At 46.1% G+C, this 19,483-nt stretch overlaps 1 protein-coding gene across 5 annotated transcripts in view; it reads left to right on the forward strand.

Annotated features, from left to right (window-relative positions):
* GPR50 (G protein-coupled receptor 50) overlaps positions 1 to 16,602 on the forward strand; it is a 44,813-nt gene extending 28,211 nt beyond the window's left edge. For 4 of the 5 annotated variants that reach the window (XM_075435345.1, XM_075435343.1, XM_075435341.1 and 1 more), the window contains 2 exons: positions 3,972 to 4,089; positions 15,569 to 16,602. In XM_075435345.1, coding sequence (XP_075291460.1) covers positions 4,074 to 4,089; positions 15,569 to 16,437 — 885 coding nt within the window. In that variant the 5' untranslated portion in view covers positions 3,972 to 4,073 and the 3' untranslated portion in view covers positions 16,438 to 16,602. The remainder of the gene's footprint in view (positions 1 to 3,971; positions 4,090 to 15,568) is intronic. The other variant, XM_075435340.1, reaches the window with a different exon arrangement.
* The last annotated feature ends 2,881 nt before the right edge of the window (positions 16,603 to 19,483 follow it).

Genomic DNA, 19,483 nt, shown 5'->3' on the forward strand with positions numbered 1-19,483 from the left:
TTTGGGAAAGATTTGGAACTCCTCAGGGAACCAAAGCTGACCTCTTCCCCTCTTCTGCCCTTCGCTACTGCCTTGTCCTAATTAGGAGTTAAACTCCACGCCCTGCACTCCTGGTGCTGAGACGCTGGCTTATGGCAGTCGCTCCGGGATTGTTTGTCACTGTCGCAGAGCTGACACTGTGTGTTTCTCCACTGTGCTCCCAGATGAAGGCTCTTACATCTGCTGAGTTAGCAGACATAGGCCCACGCTCCTTGGGGTGCATCTTCCCTTGACCTGGACAGGCCGGAGAGTTGGGCAGAGAGGAACCTGATGAAGTTCAACAAGGGCAAGTGCAGGGTCCTGCACCTGGGGAGGAACAACCCCATGCACCAGTACAGGCTTGGGGCGGACCTGCTGGAGAGCAGCTCTGTGGAGAGGGACCTGGGAGTGCTGGTGGACGACAGGTTGCCCATGAGCCAGCAGTGTGCCCTGGCTGCCAAGAAGGCCAATGGCATCCTGGGGTACATTAGGAGGAGTGTGGTCAGCAGGTCGAGGGAGGTTCTGCTTCCCCTCTGCTCTGCCCTAGTGAGGCCCCATCTGGAGTGTACTGTGTCCAGTTCTGGGCTCCCCACTTCAAGAAAGATGAGGAGCTACTGGAGAGAGTCCAGCGGAGGGCTATGAAGATGATGAAGAGATTGGAGCATCTGTCCTATGAGGAAAGGCTGAGGGAGCTGGGCTTGTTTAGCCTGAAGAAGAGAAGGCTGAGAGGGGACCTTCTGAATACTTATAAATATCTGAAGGGTGGGTGTCAGGAGGATGGGGCCAGACTCTTTCCAGTGGTGCCCAGCGACAGGACAAGGGGCAATGGGCACAAACTGAAGGAGAGGAAGTTCCATCTGAACATGAGGAAGAACTTCTTCCCTCTGAGGGTGACGGAGCCCTGGAACAAGCTGCCCAGGTTGGTTGTGGAGTCTCCTTCTCTGGAGATATTCAAAACCCGCCTGGACAAGGTCCTGTGCAGCCTGCTGTGGATGACCCTGCTTGGGCAGGGGGGTTGAACTAAATGACCCATAGAGGTCCCTCCCAACCCCGAACATTCTGTGATTCTGTGTTTCCCCACGCTGGAGCTGGGGAGGTGTGACAGCCAGAGCTGGGTGACATGATAGCCTGGGCAGGGTGTGCACCCGGGGAGGTGCTTGGGTGGTTCAGGCTGGAGAGTTTGCTGCGAGAGCTGGTCTCTGTTATTTGGTGTGAATCTGTTACTGAAGCTGCACATCCTGGTTCCTTCTAGCTCTGATGTTGCAAATAGCTGCCTGGATTCCTTACAATATGTACAGGTACTTGACTGAGCTATTTGAGTCGGTTAAAGACTCCACGTGGTTGTGCAAGGGCAGTCCTGCCGGACTGAAGATGACCTCCTTGCTCTTGGAGGTATTTCTTGAGCTGCCTAAATGAGTGTACAACCCATGTTGGTGCGTTCGCGTGCCTGACAGGGAAATGCACACCATGTCATGCCGTGCTGCCAGCTCCACTCAAAGCAGAGTGCATTTGCTGAACTCTGCTCAGTTTCTCATTAATGTGCAAAGCTCTCATCTGTTTCCGGCAACACGCCAAGCAAATTTTTTGACAGAATTTCTGCAAAACTCTTTGTAGTGCACACTAAGCTCGCCTTGGATCTCTCTGTCCTGTCTGTGTTTCTAACAGCTTGCTTTAGGGACTTCCTACGAAGAAGGAGGTGGGCAACACGCTGTGAATTTTTGTTGCCTACCTTGATACGCTTATGTTACGTTCCTGCTGAGGACTAGAAATTCTCGTCCTTCCTAACACTGTCAAATCAACCCCTCTCAGGAAGGTGTTTTTAATGATGTGTGATATTGAAAATACGCTTACAATTTCAGGATGGAAGTATGAGATCTGTATGTGCGCTTGGACACAAGGACTTCTCTGTATTAAGCCCGTGCTTCATTTCACCCTTAAGTATTCTGTTACTTTGGAGTTTGCTGATAAACAGAAATACTTCCCTGGGGATGGGTAACAACATGGGATTTCAGCAACTAAATGAAAAATATCAGTGAATCCTACTAAGGAGAGGAAATCGAGGGTCACAAATGGCTCTGAAGAGGTGGGAGGCAGGAAGTAATACCTTACGCTTAATGAATGACAGGTCTTTAAAAAATGCTGTTGTTTGATAAAGAAACTCTAGGAGTGGGGAAGAGGGCTTTTCAGAAATTGCATAGAGTGAGGTTTTTCTTTTAGAAATTTAGGGATCTTGACCATTTCTCTTGTGTTTGGAGGGGATGGCAAATGAAAGTGTGTCCTCTAAAACGGATGGAAATTCCAACACTTCAGGAGCAAAAGGCAGTGTGAGAAGCCGTAGCTCTTTCTCTATTTTGCCCCTGCCCGGGGGTAGGTCTCACACTGACGTAAAGTGCTGCTGAGCTATTGCTTTGTTTCTGCGCTTGCTCAACCAGTACACGTCTAAAACCTCTTTTTGTAGCAAGCAGGGTGGAAGGCAGCTTGGATCTGAGCAAGGGCAGTGTCCGTGATCTAGAAATGCTCCCTCTTGTGAGTAATTTTTAGGAGGAGACACTGTCCCCGAGGGGGATGGTCAACTGGCCTGCCAGGGTCCCTTCCAGCTCTGCTGTCCCTGATGGGTTCCTAGTCAGACACTTGGCCTACAAACACTGCAGGGGGGAGCAGAGTCTCCCTTACTAACCACTGACTGGCTCAAAAGGTCCACGCGGGGTTAGCAGTTAAAGGATTGCACGCAGCCCTCTCTAAGCCTCCCTGGCTCCAGTGGGAGTTGTAAGGCTCGAGCTACACGATACCAGTTTGAAGTATCCTGGTACAGATATTAAGCAGTTTCAGAGAGGAGAAATTTCTGTGATTTATTTCTCGCTGAGAAAAGTTCAATAGAGATAAAAACGGAAAGGGGGGGTAAAGTGTAACAGGACACTAAAAGCACCATCACTTGATGGTGGTTATACAACTCTAAAAGTAGGCCTGCCCTTATCACCACAGACGAGAAAGTAGGACTCGGGGGTATTTCAGGATTAGGCAATGGAGCTAAGTACCTCAGAGTTTCTTTGGCTTACATGGATGGCCTTTTTTTATTCTTTCTGGTGTTTTTTGCTGAGGGCAAAACGTTTCTGTAAGAGCAGAATCCAGCGAAGCTTTTGTGCTGGAAGCTGTCGATGGCAGAGGTGTCTGCCAGCCTTGCCAGCTGTGATCCGCAAGTGCAAGGTCTCCCCTTAATGTGCGCGTTGCTGCCTACAAGTATGGCTGTTTACTTCAAGAGGTTCCTCCAGTAGTTTAGGTGTCATAGTCCCATGAAATCTTATTCTCCTTCGAGCAACTTTGATGTTAATCGCCATTAGGCTCCCTATTGAGGTCGGTGTTAGAGTACACCCATTTGTTCACACGGGCTCACGTCAGAACGTGTTTTCTATGGACTTTACTACAGAAATGTCTTTTCTCTTTTAATATCCCTGCACGTTGCACCTCTAAGATAATTATGTTTCATAAGTCATTAGGAAAAAAAACAGAAGCAGATGTCTTCCAGCAATACATTTGGGACTCCTCAGTCTGAGTTTCTCATATCATCAACAGTTTCTTGTTGCCCATCCTGTACCCAGCCTTGACACGAGTCCTGTGAGCCCTGTGGAATATTTGAAGTGAAGCTTTTGCTGATGTTCTGGGAAACACTGTTTTTTGGACTCATTTCTTGGAAAACTGAAAAGATCCTTTAGGGCATGCATTTTTTTTGAGGTAATTTTTTCCAATATCATTATTATTCTTATTGAAGCAGCTTTAACTGTTTGCATTGGACTTTTGCTGAACCAATTGTATCAGAGTCCCTAAAGTGTTCCCAGGTGAAAGTAACTCTCCATTTCCAACGGGATTAGTAAATATTTGTGAATGAACCAGGAGATCCAGAATAGGTTTTCTTTTACTTTGTAGTCTCCTGCTTACATGCAATACTTCTCTTACAGCTCATATGATTGTGACGAAGCCATCAAACCTTGGGTTTCTTTCTTTCCGTGTCTGTAATGTGAGGAATATTACTCCTATTCCTAGCAGACCGTGAAGACTGGATGAACGGTAATTCAGGTAGCTCAACCTTTTTCCTTGCCATGGGTCTAAATGCTGGGTTTGGAGGACTGACTGACTTACAGGAATGTAAGAAGCTCCCTCCAAATAAGCAGCTTTCCTGCTCCTTGTGGTACCATTTCTCTTCCAGCCTCATCCTCTCTGCATGTGTGTACTGTGGCAATACCTGCTTTGTTGCCAGGTCCAGTGTGAGGCCACAGGAGAACAAAAATGTGGGGTAGAAGGAATTCTGTGGACTACATCTACCTCATATTTTTTTTATAACCTGATTTTGTAACATTTGACACCAGATGTTTGAAAAAATATATTAAGGTCATCAGAAGAAAAGCTAATCCATTGCAGTGAAGCACTGTAAGGCATACCAGGACCATGCTGTAGCCTACAACAGGGCTATCACCTTAGAGATAAATGGATCCCAGTTATGTTTCTTTTTCCTAACTCTAGTGGCAACTGCTGTGCAGAAGCAGAATAAATATCCTGTCCTGATTATCACCCTGCCTACTACACTTAACACCCGAGCCTTCATTTAGGTAATGTCTATTAAGTTCGGTACTTAACTAGCAGACCCTCTGTTTTCGGTGCTGAAAGACTGAGCAGAAAGGAGCTGGTTGCAGTGATTGCATAAAAGGCCATTTATCAGAAATGTGGTGCGTGCTCAGCACATCTCCAGTGACACCGGGGTGTGCTGACCCCTGCCTGCGGGGCATGGTCAGCAAAGTCTTTGGTTGGCCAGTGAATTCCTCACCCCAAGTCCAAATCGAGGAGGGACTTCAGAAGGCAAGCTTAGGTTTAGGAAGGCATCCAGCCTTCAACTGATCAGATCCTGGGGTGTCAGGGAGCAAACTTGGTGCATAAGATGGAACGCCTCAAGCACGTTAAGTCCAGAGAATATCTGAGAGCGCCAAGGGGAGAGTGAAGATGGAGAGAAACAGGCCTGCTTTCCCTCCATCTCCTGTTAGCCACGTTTTCAGCATGTTTACTCAATGCATTGTTTATAGCAAGAGGAGGAGGATGCTGTGTAATGACGGTGTGGACGGATTTAACAGCTAAGGCAAATTAAATGCAGCTGTGTTACGGCAGACTGCAGTCTTCATTTGCCTGTGAGCAAGTCTGCTTTCCCCTTGCAAATTCTGCATCCCACAGCTCTCTGCATGATGGCTCTCTTCCCTGCATCCCCTTTTCTTTGGGCTTTGATGCCTGCTTGCGGAACAGTTTTTCTTAATTAATAAACCTAAGATTTGTCCTGTAATACTGTAAGAAACATGCAGGCTGGTACAACTTCAGTTTCATGGTTTTCAAGAGGACTTGCAGAGGTAGCAGATTGACAAGCCCACTTGCACTGGGTTTGTCTCAGATTTGCCCTACCTATGTGAGATCAGATTCTGGTTCAAGGAATGGCATTTGTTCACCCTCTGCAAAACAGATGAGAAAGGAAGGTGCTCAGAGCACAGCTGCTCTATGATAGCATGTATACCCAGCAGAACTCTCTTCTGTTACCTCAAGCTCTTCTAGTACTCTGCCTCTAATTATTGATTTAGGCTTAGTTATTTCACACATTGATTACTTTTTTGTCTAATAAAGGTCTCTATCTTTATATGGCAACTGACTTATTTTTATGTTAGTCTCTTGTTCTTGTTGGACAGAGTGCTAGAGCTGATACTGATGCCAGGATCAGTAAGTGTTAGAGGTCTGTCCTGAGCCTCCATTAGAAAGTGAGGCTGGATTTGGGGCAGCATTTTGTGGTATGCTGATCTGTGTCCAGATTGAGTTTTTTCTTTATGGTCGAAGCTCAGCTTGCTCTCTCCAGAAGTTGTACTGTACAACACTACTTTGTTTAAAGTCTGAATCTTTAAAAAGGATATTAGGGTGTATCTTGAAAAGGGCATCTGAATTTGGTATTACAGCATCTAATCCAGCCCCAGAGTGAGCCTGTGTGTGTGCACAAACAAGCCTTATAAAAACCACGTGTAAGTCTTCATAGGGGAGCTGGTTGCTTTGAGTCTCCACCCCTTTGCCTTGGACAGTCCTCACCTCACACAACTTCTTTGATCCGTCCTAAGGCTTAACCAACAGACCAGCCACAGTCTGAAAATGTGTTGCCTGTAGCACACTTGGACAAGATTTGGTCCAGAAGGAGTTAAAGACTAAATGCCCTTCACTGACAGAAACATTTTTATGTGGTGAATTTTTATAATAGCTTCATTATTTCCATATAAAATTCAAGAGTTACACGGAAAGAATATCCTCCCATCCCCACCAACTAACCAGAAAGAGCTGGGACTGGCGAGAGACTCCTCCCTGGGATTTCAGGGCTGGGAGGCCAAGACAAGCTGTTCGCTGTGGCAGGGTACCATCTGCTCCTTGCAGTGGAGGTCCATGGCTGCGGTGACTGGTTCCGTCACGAAGGTTTAGTCAACAAATCGTGCTGGTGAAGCACAAGGAGGAGCAGGAGCCAGCTCCTGGGCTCAGCTGTGTTGGTTCTGCAGGGCTCAGCAGGGCAGTCAGACATGATTTTTATCACTAGAATTAGCTGTGCGTTCAGACCTGACTATTTGCTCTACCTGTCAGCTGCCTAGGAATTGGTTGCTTGCACATAGCTCCTTTCCAGGCCAGAAACACACTTCGACTGTCTCCAGTAGCAAAAGAGCGTTATTAAGTCTGTTAAGCCTGAGTTCACAGATTTGATTTTACAATAGTAACAGATGGCAAATGGTGACAGTACAGCTGCCGGGACCGGGAAAGGATGGATGCTGGTTTGTAAGTTCAATGGGTGCTGGCAATAATTCATATTTATGTTTATACAGGGCCTTTCCTGTTTCAGAGCACTTTACGAACCAGTCAATAAATAATGGGCTTGGAGTTATCATGGGCTGGTAGAGCTCGTCTACATGCTTGTGTGGCCAGTGTGTGAGGGTAAACATAAGGGCATCAGCCTGCGCTCCCTACGCAGCCTGGATGGGAATGAGGCAGCTTCTTAAAATCACGTAGTACCACTCAGCAGGGGCTTCAGGCAGAAAAGGAAGGTAAACTGCTGGAATTCAGAGGGTGGCACTGGCAGCCAGGGTGTCAAGTGGGAGTTTGGATACCTGGACTCGTTCTCCTATAGCTGCGAGAGTTTTTGTTTAGACTCCTCCCATAGACTTGCTGTCTCCCAAGCAGCCGCAGGGAATAGGTAGCCATCAGCCATGCTGTCCTTGCAGAGTCAGGCATGGCAGCCGGTGCCGCGCGGATTCAGCTGGCACTGACGGAGGTGCTGAGGCTTCCTCTTGCCCAGTACAGATGGGAGGGTGGCTCCAAGGGCCTCCTGCCTCCCACACTTGCTCTCCATCAGCCTTGCTGGGATGTGCTGTGACGGCAGGCGCTTTCCCGAGCCCATCTTTATCTCAAGCATTCGGAAGTGATACAGCAAGGGATCGGGTTTTTAAGTTGATTGGCTTGCTATCTCACAGACTTACTGCAGGCTACAAGTTCGATGGATATAACACTTGAATGACAGGAGTCTGGGGCACGTAACCAGAAGGAGTACTTTTCAGCACTTTTTCTGTGTATATTAAGAGCCAGATCAAGACCATCACTTAGTCCTCCTCCATTACTAGCAGATCCAGTTGCCATAATTGCATCCAGGAAAAATATCACACTAACAAGAGCTAAATTTAGAAATCCGGAAGAATTGCAGCATCAGGGTTCTCCCTCATGCAAAGGGTCAGAACCTCCAGGAAAACACAGGAAGAAGTCATTAAAAGGCACATATATGAGCAAAAAAATGGTATTTTTCAAAAGTTGAGACTTATTGGAGGTTGGTAAAACATCAGCTTTACATAGTTTTCCCTTTCTTTATAATATCTGCAGGTCATCTTTTCGGGAAGGTGTGCCTAAGCTGAGCAGGACATGTTAGGATTAATATGGGGTGGCAGGGAGAAGCTTTCCAAACAGTGTTTTCTCTGGGATGGTCTAAAAACTTCTTTTTGTTTTTAAAATATCTGAAACTCTGAAAACGGGGAACTTGCTCTGCACTGATACAAAAAGAGGGCCAACATCTTTTTAAAAGTCCAGAAGAAGATGTAATTAAAACCATTTTGATTCAGTCAAGAGTGAATGTCCAGCTATCGTCTGCGCCACACCAAGGGAAAAATCGCCTCCTTTACGTTGTTTCCATGCAATGGTAAGTGGTGTAAGGAAAGATGTGAAATCACGTGAGCAGGGCTGGTCTGTAATTTCCAGCCTGATTCCACAGAATTCTGAGCTCAGATACCGCTTTGTATGTGGCTGGCCTAAGCCAAATGAAAGTCTGAATCTCTGGGGTGTAAACACTGCAAATGATTGCCTGCCGCTGCATTCAGTGAGAGCGGCTGAAGGCGTGGCTCAGATGTGTTTTTGACAGCAGTACAATTAAAAGGTCATGGTGATGATGGGTTGACAGTTGGACTTGATCTTAGAGGTCTTTTCCAATGATTCTGTGAAAAGTAAGTCTAAAATTCAGTAATCCAGTCCTCCACCTGGCAGCGTAAGCAATTCCTTTCTTTAACCATCAGCCAGAATAATATGTGGCACATAGCGAAACAAATGTCGTTGAAGTGCTGGGGAGCTGGTCCTTTCTTCTTCAGTAAATACTGTGAGGTTTTTCTCCTCCTCCTGGAAGCAAGTTTTTCTCATGGGTGCAGAGGGAAAGGCAGCTTTCACACAGCCCTGGGAATATGCTGAGGAGGCGGCGAATGAAGCTTGCAGTCGTGCTGCCAAAGGGATGCCGAAATGCCTGGTCACCGAAGGGCGCAGGAGGAGGCTGAGGGCTCGCGGTGCAGATTGCCTCCCGCTCTGCTTGGCCTTGCTCCTGTGCAGACGAAGGGCTGGCACGAGGCAGGGAGCAGCACTGAGTTCCCGCAGTTTTCCCGTAGGGAACAGTGCCAGTTAACCAGGTAACGGTTGGTAGCCCAGACCATACTGCTGTTCTCTGCCTTCACGATTGTGCTGAGAGATCTCAAAGGACTTTTGCCAGGAAAAAGTTGAATTATTCTGGAGTTCTATGCTTTTGTCTGGGACCTTCTTTGTGTCCTTAAATTGTGCTCTAACCTCTACATCCTGAGGATGCTGTGGGCTGGCAATGCCTCCTGTCCTGTCTGTTCATTACCCTCTGTATCCTTTTATGCAGCCCAGGCAGAATTTGAGACCAGCTGGCAGCCCAACTGCATTGTCTGTTTAACTGCAGGAACCACGCTTTATCCCCCTCTGAATCCTGATGGAGTAATGATAACAGAGAATTGACTGAATGCTTTTTCCTTTCTTTTGTTCATTCCTCTCTTTGAGCAGACTCCCTAAATACAGAAATAAAATCCTCAGTTAAAATTTGTGGATTAATGAATTGAGCAACACGTTACTTTTTTTCCCTGTTGCCTGGATCTTGGGGAGAGTTTCTCTGCTTTTCACTTGTGCTCCCCTGTCAAATGTTTTCAGTTGTCAAAATGGGTAAGTACACGCTGGGCTGTTGTACGGGCACGTCAGATGCATTAGTGCATATGAGAATGCTGAGAAGAGACAACAGTGAACAGTCTGGGACTTCTCGTGTGCCATTTTGTCGCTGCGCGCGTGGTGCTCGCAGTGCCCTGGAAACCAAGAGCTTGCATGGAGCAGTGACATGGGTCACAGTCCCCTATCGAAGGATGGTTCCTAATGTGCTTTGATGGGCAAACAGTGTCTTTGCCGGAGTGATTCTTTGGAGTTTGTGATGTAAGAAATGCTTGTCAGGGTGAGGGCTGCAGGGTCAGGGTTCCCCAACACCACAGTATTGATATCTCTAAATCACAGCAGTTTATGATCAATATGATTTCACACACTCAGTGATATCTTTATATTACAAAAAAGAACAAAATTTGTCTGAAAGTGTTTTCTATGAACTGCCCCTTAGTTTGCAGAACCAACCATGCAATTCACGTCTGCAGACTGGAGGTTAGCAAAATACAAGCAAATGCACAGTGAGCGGCAGGTAAAATCAAACGAGAAAATGAGGCTATCAAAGCTAATAAAGAGTCTTGTTGCATGCTGAATAAAGCTTTTATGACTTTAACTTTTTGCTTGGGGCAAACAGTACATTTTGTTTCTGTTTGGCAGTGAGCGTAAGCTTTGGAAGGTGGAACAGAGAGTATTAGGTTGTGGTAAGTGGTCATCAGAGGCTTGCTTTACAGTCATGGCCTGTTAAATTGTATACTGAACCATATTATATGTATATATCTCTCTGAGGTTGAGGTGAGTCTTAATTCCAGTTTATCTCCTTGTAGACATGAGTCTGTAGAGTTTTTCATAAAACCTGAAATGACAAACATAAAGTTTAAGGTGCTTTTTATTATAACCTACAAATAGTAATGTGCCACCACAAACATACAAGCCACCCCAATAACCTTTTAGCATCGTGTATCTTAGCAGGTTTTTCTCAACATAGTTTTTCATACCTGCGGTTCTACAACTGTCAGTTATGCTGGCTGCAGCCGGACAGACGCCAGGATCTGATCCCACTGCTGGGAAGATGTTGGGATGGCGGGGGGACTGGTCGTGCAGTGAGCCCCCATGGCACTCCTGTCCATCATACTCATGGGTCAGCTTCTCACCTGCTGGCCTGGAGGCTGTTGTATGTGGTTTTGTTTGCCCCGAAACGCTGTGCTGGGCACCGGCTACTTGGGAGCAGCTCGGATGCCTGCAAGGTGCCTGGCAGGAAGGGGCAACCTGGGTAGCAAAGCCCTCTTTCCTCCTCAGTTGGAGCCGGACCCTGCCAGGTGAGCAGAAGTTGGTCCACAAAACTGTCCCTTTTCTTTGGTGCAACTCCTGTCGCTCAGGACATTTCAATTTCAGCATTGGGTTTACAGATAGCAGTGTTCACGCTGCATTGAGCATCTGTATCTTTTTAACCTGAAGCAAACTGTTCTGTAATATTTCAGCAAGGAATGTGAGTGTAAGAGAGCTTTATATGGATAACAGAGAACAAGAATTTTTCGATATTTCCTTTGGAGATTTTGAGATGTAGAAAAATAGCCAATTTTCAGAAAAATATTTTACCTCCTTCCCCCTGCCCCTGCGCCTCTTAACCCCACCTGTAGGTTCGGGTTACCTAAAGCACAGCCCATGTGTACTGCAGGACAGCCCACAGCTGCGGTGCGGGACCAGCAGGGAGAGGCTAGATCTCTGCAGCTGGAGCTTGTCCACCACAGGATTCCCGACAGCCTCTTGAGGCAGGCAGGGCCAATGATCCTGGTGTCTGTACAGCGATGTTCAGATCATCTCTGTAGAAGAATGATGTCCTTTTGTATGAAAGTCAGGTACCGCTCGGGCAGCCTGCCATTGAAAACCTTTACATACATTGTTTATTGATTTGCAGAACCCGTTGCGGTATTTCCACATTTCCTAGCACCAGGACTTGACAGTAAGTCCTCAGATAACCTGTGTTGTTGGATAATCCATGCAAGATGAGAGGCAGGGCCAAGGAACTGCTGGAATACAGGAGCAGGCTGTTGGAGTGAGCAGAAACAGGATTACAGGAGGATGGGATGGTGAGCTCAAAGGCAGGAGTACTAGGGCAGAAGATGTTCTGGGATAAATTCCCTTTTGTATTACTTGCACGTGTTTATAATCTGCTCTGGTGCTGGGCTTCAGGTTGGTTTGTGGTGTTTGTTTTCCACACAATTTGTGGATTACACAGTGAATGATGTATCATACCTCTGTAATCTATAGCTTTGTGTTGGACCTCTGTAATGTAAAAAGATTTAAAGTTTCTCTGAAAAGATGGCCATGTCTGTATTACCCGTGTCCTTGTGACAGACTTGTCTTTCTCCACCATGCTTCATGTATGACTCCATAACTGGGGGATAGAGCACAGTGGCACATGAACCGATTTATACTAAGTAGAAGTTAAAAACAGGACGGAAAATGTAAAAGCTAATGAGGAAATATAGTTACGTGCCAACAAAGAGAAAAAGATACAACTTAAAATAGTGTCACAGAAGCAGATAATTTTAAATTTGAGATAAAGTCCTGCTGGTATTATTTATGGGCAGGACTCCTGTTTTATAGTGGAAAAATGTAAAAAAATACAGTTGTGAAGATCGTTGACAGGAGGCTGCTCTTTACCATCCCTAAAAGCCACACATTAGATGGCTTCCCATTTGGCAGTATTTTTGGGAGTGAGGGTCCGATCTCATCCTACAGAGGATGAGGACATGAGCCTTTGGCCGCAGAGCCCAGCACGTGGTGCTCCCGTAGCAAACCAGGGATGGCGAGGCTGAAGCAGTGTTTAACTCAGGTTACTCTTGTTTTAATCATTTGCCAGCAGCCAGTTCCTATACTTTGAAGGGTGTGTTCTGCTTTGGAGGCATGCAGTGTGTTCATGCAATGAACACAAAAACTTCATGTTCCTCTCACAAGAAGAGAAATATGAAGTTGACCACATTGCCAGATAAAACGGGAGATGGGTTTGTTTCTGTGAAATAGTACTGAATGAACCTTTCCGTCTGAACATGAGGAAGAACTTCTTCCCTCTGAGGGTGACGGAGCCCTGGAACAGGCTGCCCAGGGAGGTTGTGGAGTCTCCTTCTCTGGAGATATTCAAGACCCGCCTGGACAAGGTCCTGTGCAGCCTGCTGTAGGTGACCCTGCTTCGGCAGGAGGGTTGGACTAGATGACCCACAGAGGTCCCTTCCAAACCCTACTATTCTGTGATTCTGTGGTTCTGTGACCTTATTTTCAGGGACCCAACACCCTGCCAGGGTGATATGCGTTCTAACGGATAGGAGAGCCAAGACTGCAAGGTGAAAGCACAGAGCAGAGGAAGGCAGGCTTGCTCTCCAAGTGAAGGAGGAGATTATTAATTCTTGTCTCGATAAAACCGTCTCATTTTCTCCCTGCTGGATCAACATGCAATGAAGTGGTGTCAAAATAATACACACAATACTGTGCTCTTGGATTGAATCCAAACTACTAAATCCATCCTGTGAATCTTATTTTTATAGATTTCTCTCCCTGATGTTTTTACTTCCTCCCAACTATTCAAATTAATGAAGACTGACAGAGACTGCTCGTTTCTCCCAGCAGCTGGCAGTGATGTGAGGCTAATAATTTTCCCTGTGATTTTGCTAAGCTTTGGATTAAATCCACTGATGTGTTGTCTTAAGTAGGGAATATCCAGCTTTGTTCTGCTTTGCCTGATTCAGAAGTGGGTGTCCCCAGCAAACGCAGAGGCTTGCTCTCTGCCTGTGTGTATAAATGTGTATCCAAGTGGGACAGGTCCAGTGCAGAGGGAGGGTTATGGTCCCAGCAGTGGAGTCTGCCTCCAGCATCCTCTGGAAGTCTCCTAAATTGGGTTGCTGATACCTCTCTACGTCTGTTTTGTGGTCTTGAAAATTGTTTTGGAAAACCTTTCCAAAAGGAAATTCTGGTTCTGGGGACACATTTTGCTTTTTGTTGAAGTGGCGTATTTTTGATCGAAGGAATAGAAGTTTTGCTGCAGAAAAGCGTTCCCTCTCTGGGGTGCCTGCACAAGCACTAAGCCTGACCACATGTAGTTCTGCCCTTGACAGCGGGCGTAAGTAGAGTTAATTATAATAGGGACCAGGTTCAATGACTGCATTTTAAAAATCTCTAAGTAAGATATTAGATCAGCAAAAAAGCGGCACAGAGGCACAGCAGCCACAGAAGTTTTGTGCTGTGGTAAACCTGTGTACGTGAAAGCTCTCTCTGAAAAGATTTCGACACTTCACTTGACCTCTGCTAATATTTATTTTAAAATGACACTTTGTGTCAGCTGTCGTGGCTCTGCAATGCCGTGGGCTATTCTCAAGTCTGGACTGTTTTCCAGTCAGCGTGAAGTGGAGTCTGCTGCCTGATATGAACTGTTGACTTGTCCCGATAGTTTTTGTTGGCAACAGACATAGCAATGAGCCAACTGCAATGGCAATGTGGCTGTGATTTCTGCCAGTCCTGGGATGTATTTTCCAAATACTGAAGCCAGTGAACTAGCTAAACTGAGATCTCAGAGAGTCCCTTCATGGATATTACAGAAAAAATCCTCTTTTCAATGGTTATTTTTTGTATAATCTGGTAGGCAGCAGGATATGAGGGTTTGAAGAGAATGTGCAGGTGTGATCAGTGGGCTGGCACCTTGCCTGTAACACACAGGGGCGTAGGTGTGAATACCTTCAATGTGTTAAACATAACCTCTACTGGTACTCTAGCAATTTTTGCCTTCCTGCCACTACAGATACACCTGAAAGTAGCAGAGCTAAGAAAAACAACTACTTTTTCTTGTGTGCTGTCCTCTAACTGCATTGTTGAGCTCCTGAAGTGACAATTTGTCTAGTCATCAAAAAGCTGAATTTTGACACATGTCCTTTTCAACATTATAGCTGGTCCTGTAGTTACACCAGTTCCCAAAAGACCTCAAGGTCCCTTTCTCAATGTGCTCCTCCACTCTGACTGGCAAACTGAACAGAAAGGCTTTTTGCCTACCTAAAAATACACCAGACTCATAAAATGAGCAGTAAGTGCTTTTAGGAAGTCACTGGTTGCCCAGGTCATTGGAGGCTACCCCACACACTGGAGCTGACAGGTGCTGTCCCACTCAGTGTGCCATCTTCAGTCCAGCAAGGCTTAAATTGTTTCATATTTGCACAGACTCTCAACTCTCTTCGTTTCAGAGTCTAAATAGACAACCTGCAGCATATGCTCTCCAGAGATGGCTGACAGCAGCTTATTAATCATATTCCCTGCCCAGGCACAGTGCAGGAGTGATTGACCTTCCACATTTCATTGGACAACTTTAATATTAAAGGAACAGCAAACCATACCGAAGAAGATAAGCACATAAAGGCTGGCTGCACCGTGGCTCCTGGAAGAACATGTGCTCCTTAACATGAACACTGCAGAAATTCTGGTGAAAATATACCTGTTCACGTGCAAAAGATCAAAAAAGATCTTTCCTGTGCAACTGCTGTCAGTGCAATGAGTAAACCGCTGAAAACTTAACCTGCCTGCCTCAATTCTTTGGCCCGAGATGGACAGAGCTTATAACATCACTATGTGATGTTTTAGAAAGTATTGTGTCCTGTATATTGTTTAAAGGAATGAAGTTCTCTGCAGGACAGCAAGTGCTAGGTGACTGCATGGTGACTACAATCATGCTGGCAGATTAACAAGGAGAGCAAAAGCTTTCTTTTCTACACAACTTAGAGGAGCACAGGAACCTGACCCACAGCTATAGCTGGGTTAAGGGTAACACTTCCAGTTTAGAATTTTCTTAAGAAGGAATATGCAAGTTAATCACGCCTAGTTACTCCCCATTGTTGTCACTAGTAGAGCGAAGTCTTATATTCTAGGGTTTCAAATTCCAAATGCAGGGTAGAGCAAAGCCTGTGAGAAGAGTTAGGCCTAAAGAGGAGTTCTGAGTTGCAAGTTGTCTCTCTGGACCTGCGCTAACCTCTCATGGTCTCTTCTCCCTTTTTTATAGGCAACATCTTTGTCATCAGTTTGTCTGTCGCAGACCTCGTAGTTGCAGTCTATCCATACCCTCTGATCTTGAGTGCCATTCTTCATAATGGATGGACCATGGGAAACGTTCACTGCCAAATAAGCGGGTTCATGATGGGCTTAAGTGTCATTGGGTCCATTTTCAACATCACAGCGATCGCAATCAACCGCTACTGCTACATCTGCCACAGCCTTCGGTATGATAAGCTCTTCAACCTGAAGAACACCTGCTGCTATCTCTGCCTGACCTGGACACTCACAGTGGTGGCAATTGTGCCAAACTTCTTCATTGGCTCCTTGCAGTACGACCCCCGGATTTATTCCTGCACCTTTGCCCAGACGGTGAGTACATCATACACCATCACGGTGGTGGTGGTTCACTTCATTGTGCCACTGTCCATCGTGACGTTTTGCTATTTACGGATCTGGATTTTGGTGATTCAAGTCAAACACCGGGTGAGACAAGACTGCAAGCAGAAGCTCAGAGCAGCTGACATCCGGAATTTCTTGACTATGTTTGTAGTTTTTGTCCTTTTCGCTGTGTGCTGGGGACCATTAAACTTTATTGGCCTTGCTGTTTCAATTAATCCTTCAAAAGTACAGCCACACATTCCAGAATGGCTTTTTGTCCTGAGCTATTTTATGGCCTATTTTAACAGCTGCCTCAATGCTGTGATCTATGGGCTTCTTAACCAGAATTTCCGGAAGGAGTACAAAAGGATACTGCTGACACTCCGGACTCCCAGGTTGCTCTTCATCGATGTGTCCAAGGGTGGGACAGAAGGGATGAAAAGCAAGCCATCTCCAGCTGTAACAAACAACAACAACCAAGCTGAAATACACTTCTGAGTCAGAGCAGTACTATTTATTCTGGATTACAGTTGTATATATAATATAAAAGAGCCTTTCTATGTGTGCTTTTCACAGCTGGTGTTGCTGGTCCCCTCATGCAAGGAAGGAGTCTGCTTCTCATGCAAGGAAGGAGTCTGCTACCTTTCATGCTTAGCTTATTGCTGCGAGATCAAGGCTTTGAGTAAGGATTTTCAGAACAGAAACGACTGATCTTTATCTTTTTTGTTTTTCCTATGCCATCTTTCACCGTGTGCCTAATTAATTGGTTTGGTTGCTTTTGCCATAAGCATGCCAATGCCCTCAAAAAGGGAAGTGTTCGGAGTGCATGGACACATGCATTTATGCTTGAAATGCGACCTTCAAGAGCCGGCAAAATTGCCATGTATTACAAACAAATGTTTCTCCCCTCCATCTGAATTCTATCTTTTTAGAATTAACAGAGCCCAAACTATAGCAAACAAAGTGTAAACTGCATGACTTTCTACCCTTTCAACTGGGTAACAGTATTAGCCAGCAGGCAGACATATGGGTATGATGACTTCTACTGCGTGTGCGTTCATTTTCCTTTTCCTTTGTCTCTTAAGGTTTAGAAGCTAGCCTGGGCTAGATGTGAGGCAGGCAAAAGCCAGACCTAGTGAGCGTCTGATGCACTCATTTTAATTGAATATCTACAGATATTAAGTACCCTTGCACTCTCCTTCCCAGGCTATGAGTAAGAGTATAACATATGACATAATCTAATTACAGGAAGATACCTGGAGCCTGATTCTAATTTAGGCAGTATCCTGTCATTCGTTCCAAATGTCTTTCAGAAGTCCCGGCTACTTGAACATCACAAAAAAGATGAACATAGCAGAATCCCATCTGTTTAGTGCAGATACTGGCTTTTAAGTTGCAGTTATATTTCCATTTGCAGACAAGGGGAGAAGGGGAAGGAAGTGTTTGTTCCAAATATCTTTCCTTTTGCCCACCACATCACGTGAATCTGATGGGGGTGTGGAGTGGAGATTTTTTGTCCATTTTATTCATGTGCAAAACTGTAATTTATTCCTGGAGCTGGGAGAGGAAAGCTACTTAACATGTTCATGCATCAGTTCTCAGTTAAAGCCTGCACTCTGTTATCTTTGTCATTAGAAACTGTGTCCTGAAGTGCTGGGAAGGCCAGTATTGCATTAGAACTAAGCACATGGGCAAAGAGCAGGCTGTTTCTTTAATGGAGGGAGTTGGGGGGGGTGGGGGGTGTGTGACAGCAGCTGTCTGTAAATATGACTCTTCTTTTTTTCATTTGCTTCATTGTGAATTCATCTCCTTATGGTTTTGAATGGGGGGAATCCTGCTTTAAAATCAACAGGTAAAACTCCTCTGGTGCAAGCTAGCAAAGCTGGCTTGGCGCTGCTGTGCGGAGAGGCACTGCGGGAGCTGTGCGATGGAGAGGAGCGGGTCTGAGCCCATGGGTCTAATGAGGCCAGCAGCCAGCCCTGCTCCTGATCAGAGAGCAGTCTTCTCTCTTTGATTGTAGTCAAAGCAGGGCCAGTTCCCAGGGCTGAGCCCTGAAGCACTGAGAACCAGACTTTGCAATAGCCTGTAGGTGCCTAAAGAGGGAGGTGCATAGGGTTCACAACAACCCTGAGCAGGCGAAGTGCCTAAAACTTAGTGACGTTAACGAGGCATTTGTGCATTGCCTGCTGAAAGCAACTTGTTGCTAAATGTCCCTTCTACTGGTTTCGGGGGGGAGGAGGAGTTGAGAGAAATCAAGCCCCTTTATGAAGTGGGCCAAGAAACATAGCGTGGGGCATTGCTTCGGTGAGGACTGCAGTGTGCGCGCTGCGACGTGGTGAAGGGTGCTGCGGCACAAGGTGGGGTCTCTGTATTTGTAGGGCACCCTGGCACTTCGTGAAGTTTCAGACTCGAACATCTCAGCCAGTTCAGATCATTATTGTTTTAAAATGCACCGCAGCCAGCCTCCCATAATAGGAATCAAACTGAGTTCTGTTTTGGCCTCTTAATCTGCCTGAACATGGCCAAATAAAGGTATCTTGACCCTCAGAAATGATGATGTGGTCCGTTTTCCTTCCAGCAAAACCAGTCTCGATGAATTCACACCATTCCAAGCAAACAAAATAATTTTGAGTCAAACTTGGATAAGAAAAGGACCAAGGAATCCATAACTGCAGGGAGTGTTTGTCCCCTTGCGCCAAGGAGATGGCCTGTGTTCTGTGACTAGTCTTCAAAGTCACTTGCAATTAGCCACAACAGTGTGAGTTAGAATCACACTAGGAAATAATTTTAAGCATCTAGCGCCAAGCCAAATATACTCCTGTAAGACAATCGTGAAGAATGTTGTACGGGTTTGCCAAATGTCTCCAACACTCGACAACTGGGGTTTCATCTTTGTCTTTCTAACTGAATGTTCAGGGAAGGCAATATGATATTTTTTTTTTCTTTAAGCTTACATTTGCACTATTTCTTATTCAGGCTCCAAAGTTAACAGCCAGCGAGCATTTGAACCAAACCAAGTAAGCCAAAGAGGTCCCGAACAGGCAAGCTGCGGGAGTCTCTGCTGGTATCTAGCAGGAAGGGGAGCAGCAGGAGCGTGACAGGGCACGTCCCCAGGGCTCACAGAGTCACTGCTGAACCAAACTATGCAAAGTGAGAGAGGATCTGCTCGTCTTCTGCTGTAGGGTCTGAGCCCACCTCCTGCCAGGGTCATTGCAGGGGAGGGGCTGAGTGGCTGCTGCGCTGGGGTGGGTCCCGAGGAGCTCCCTGCACGTCTGACCGTGCCACCAGCTGGCAGGGTGGGGATGGGGCTGTGACGGGCGCGTCTGTCTGACAGCACAGAGAACTTGCCCTAGTATGACCTGTTCAGAAGCGCTTTGGGTGTCCCGCTATGCAAGGGCTGCCTGAGAGTGAGCCTGGAGCTGGGATGATTCAGCTGCAACAGTTGGAGTCCTGAGCTCAGTCCTGCTAGAGCTGAGGTTTGCAATATGAAATATGAAAAGCCAGGAACATGGCTTCAAACAGAAAACACTGTGCGACTTGCTAG

Source organism: Opisthocomus hoazin, chromosome 14 (assembly GCF_030867145.1).
Source record: "Opisthocomus hoazin isolate bOpiHoa1 chromosome 14, bOpiHoa1.hap1, whole genome shotgun sequence".
In the NCBI taxonomy this organism is placed as follows: Eukaryota; Metazoa; Chordata; class Aves; order Opisthocomiformes; family Opisthocomidae; genus Opisthocomus; species Opisthocomus hoazin.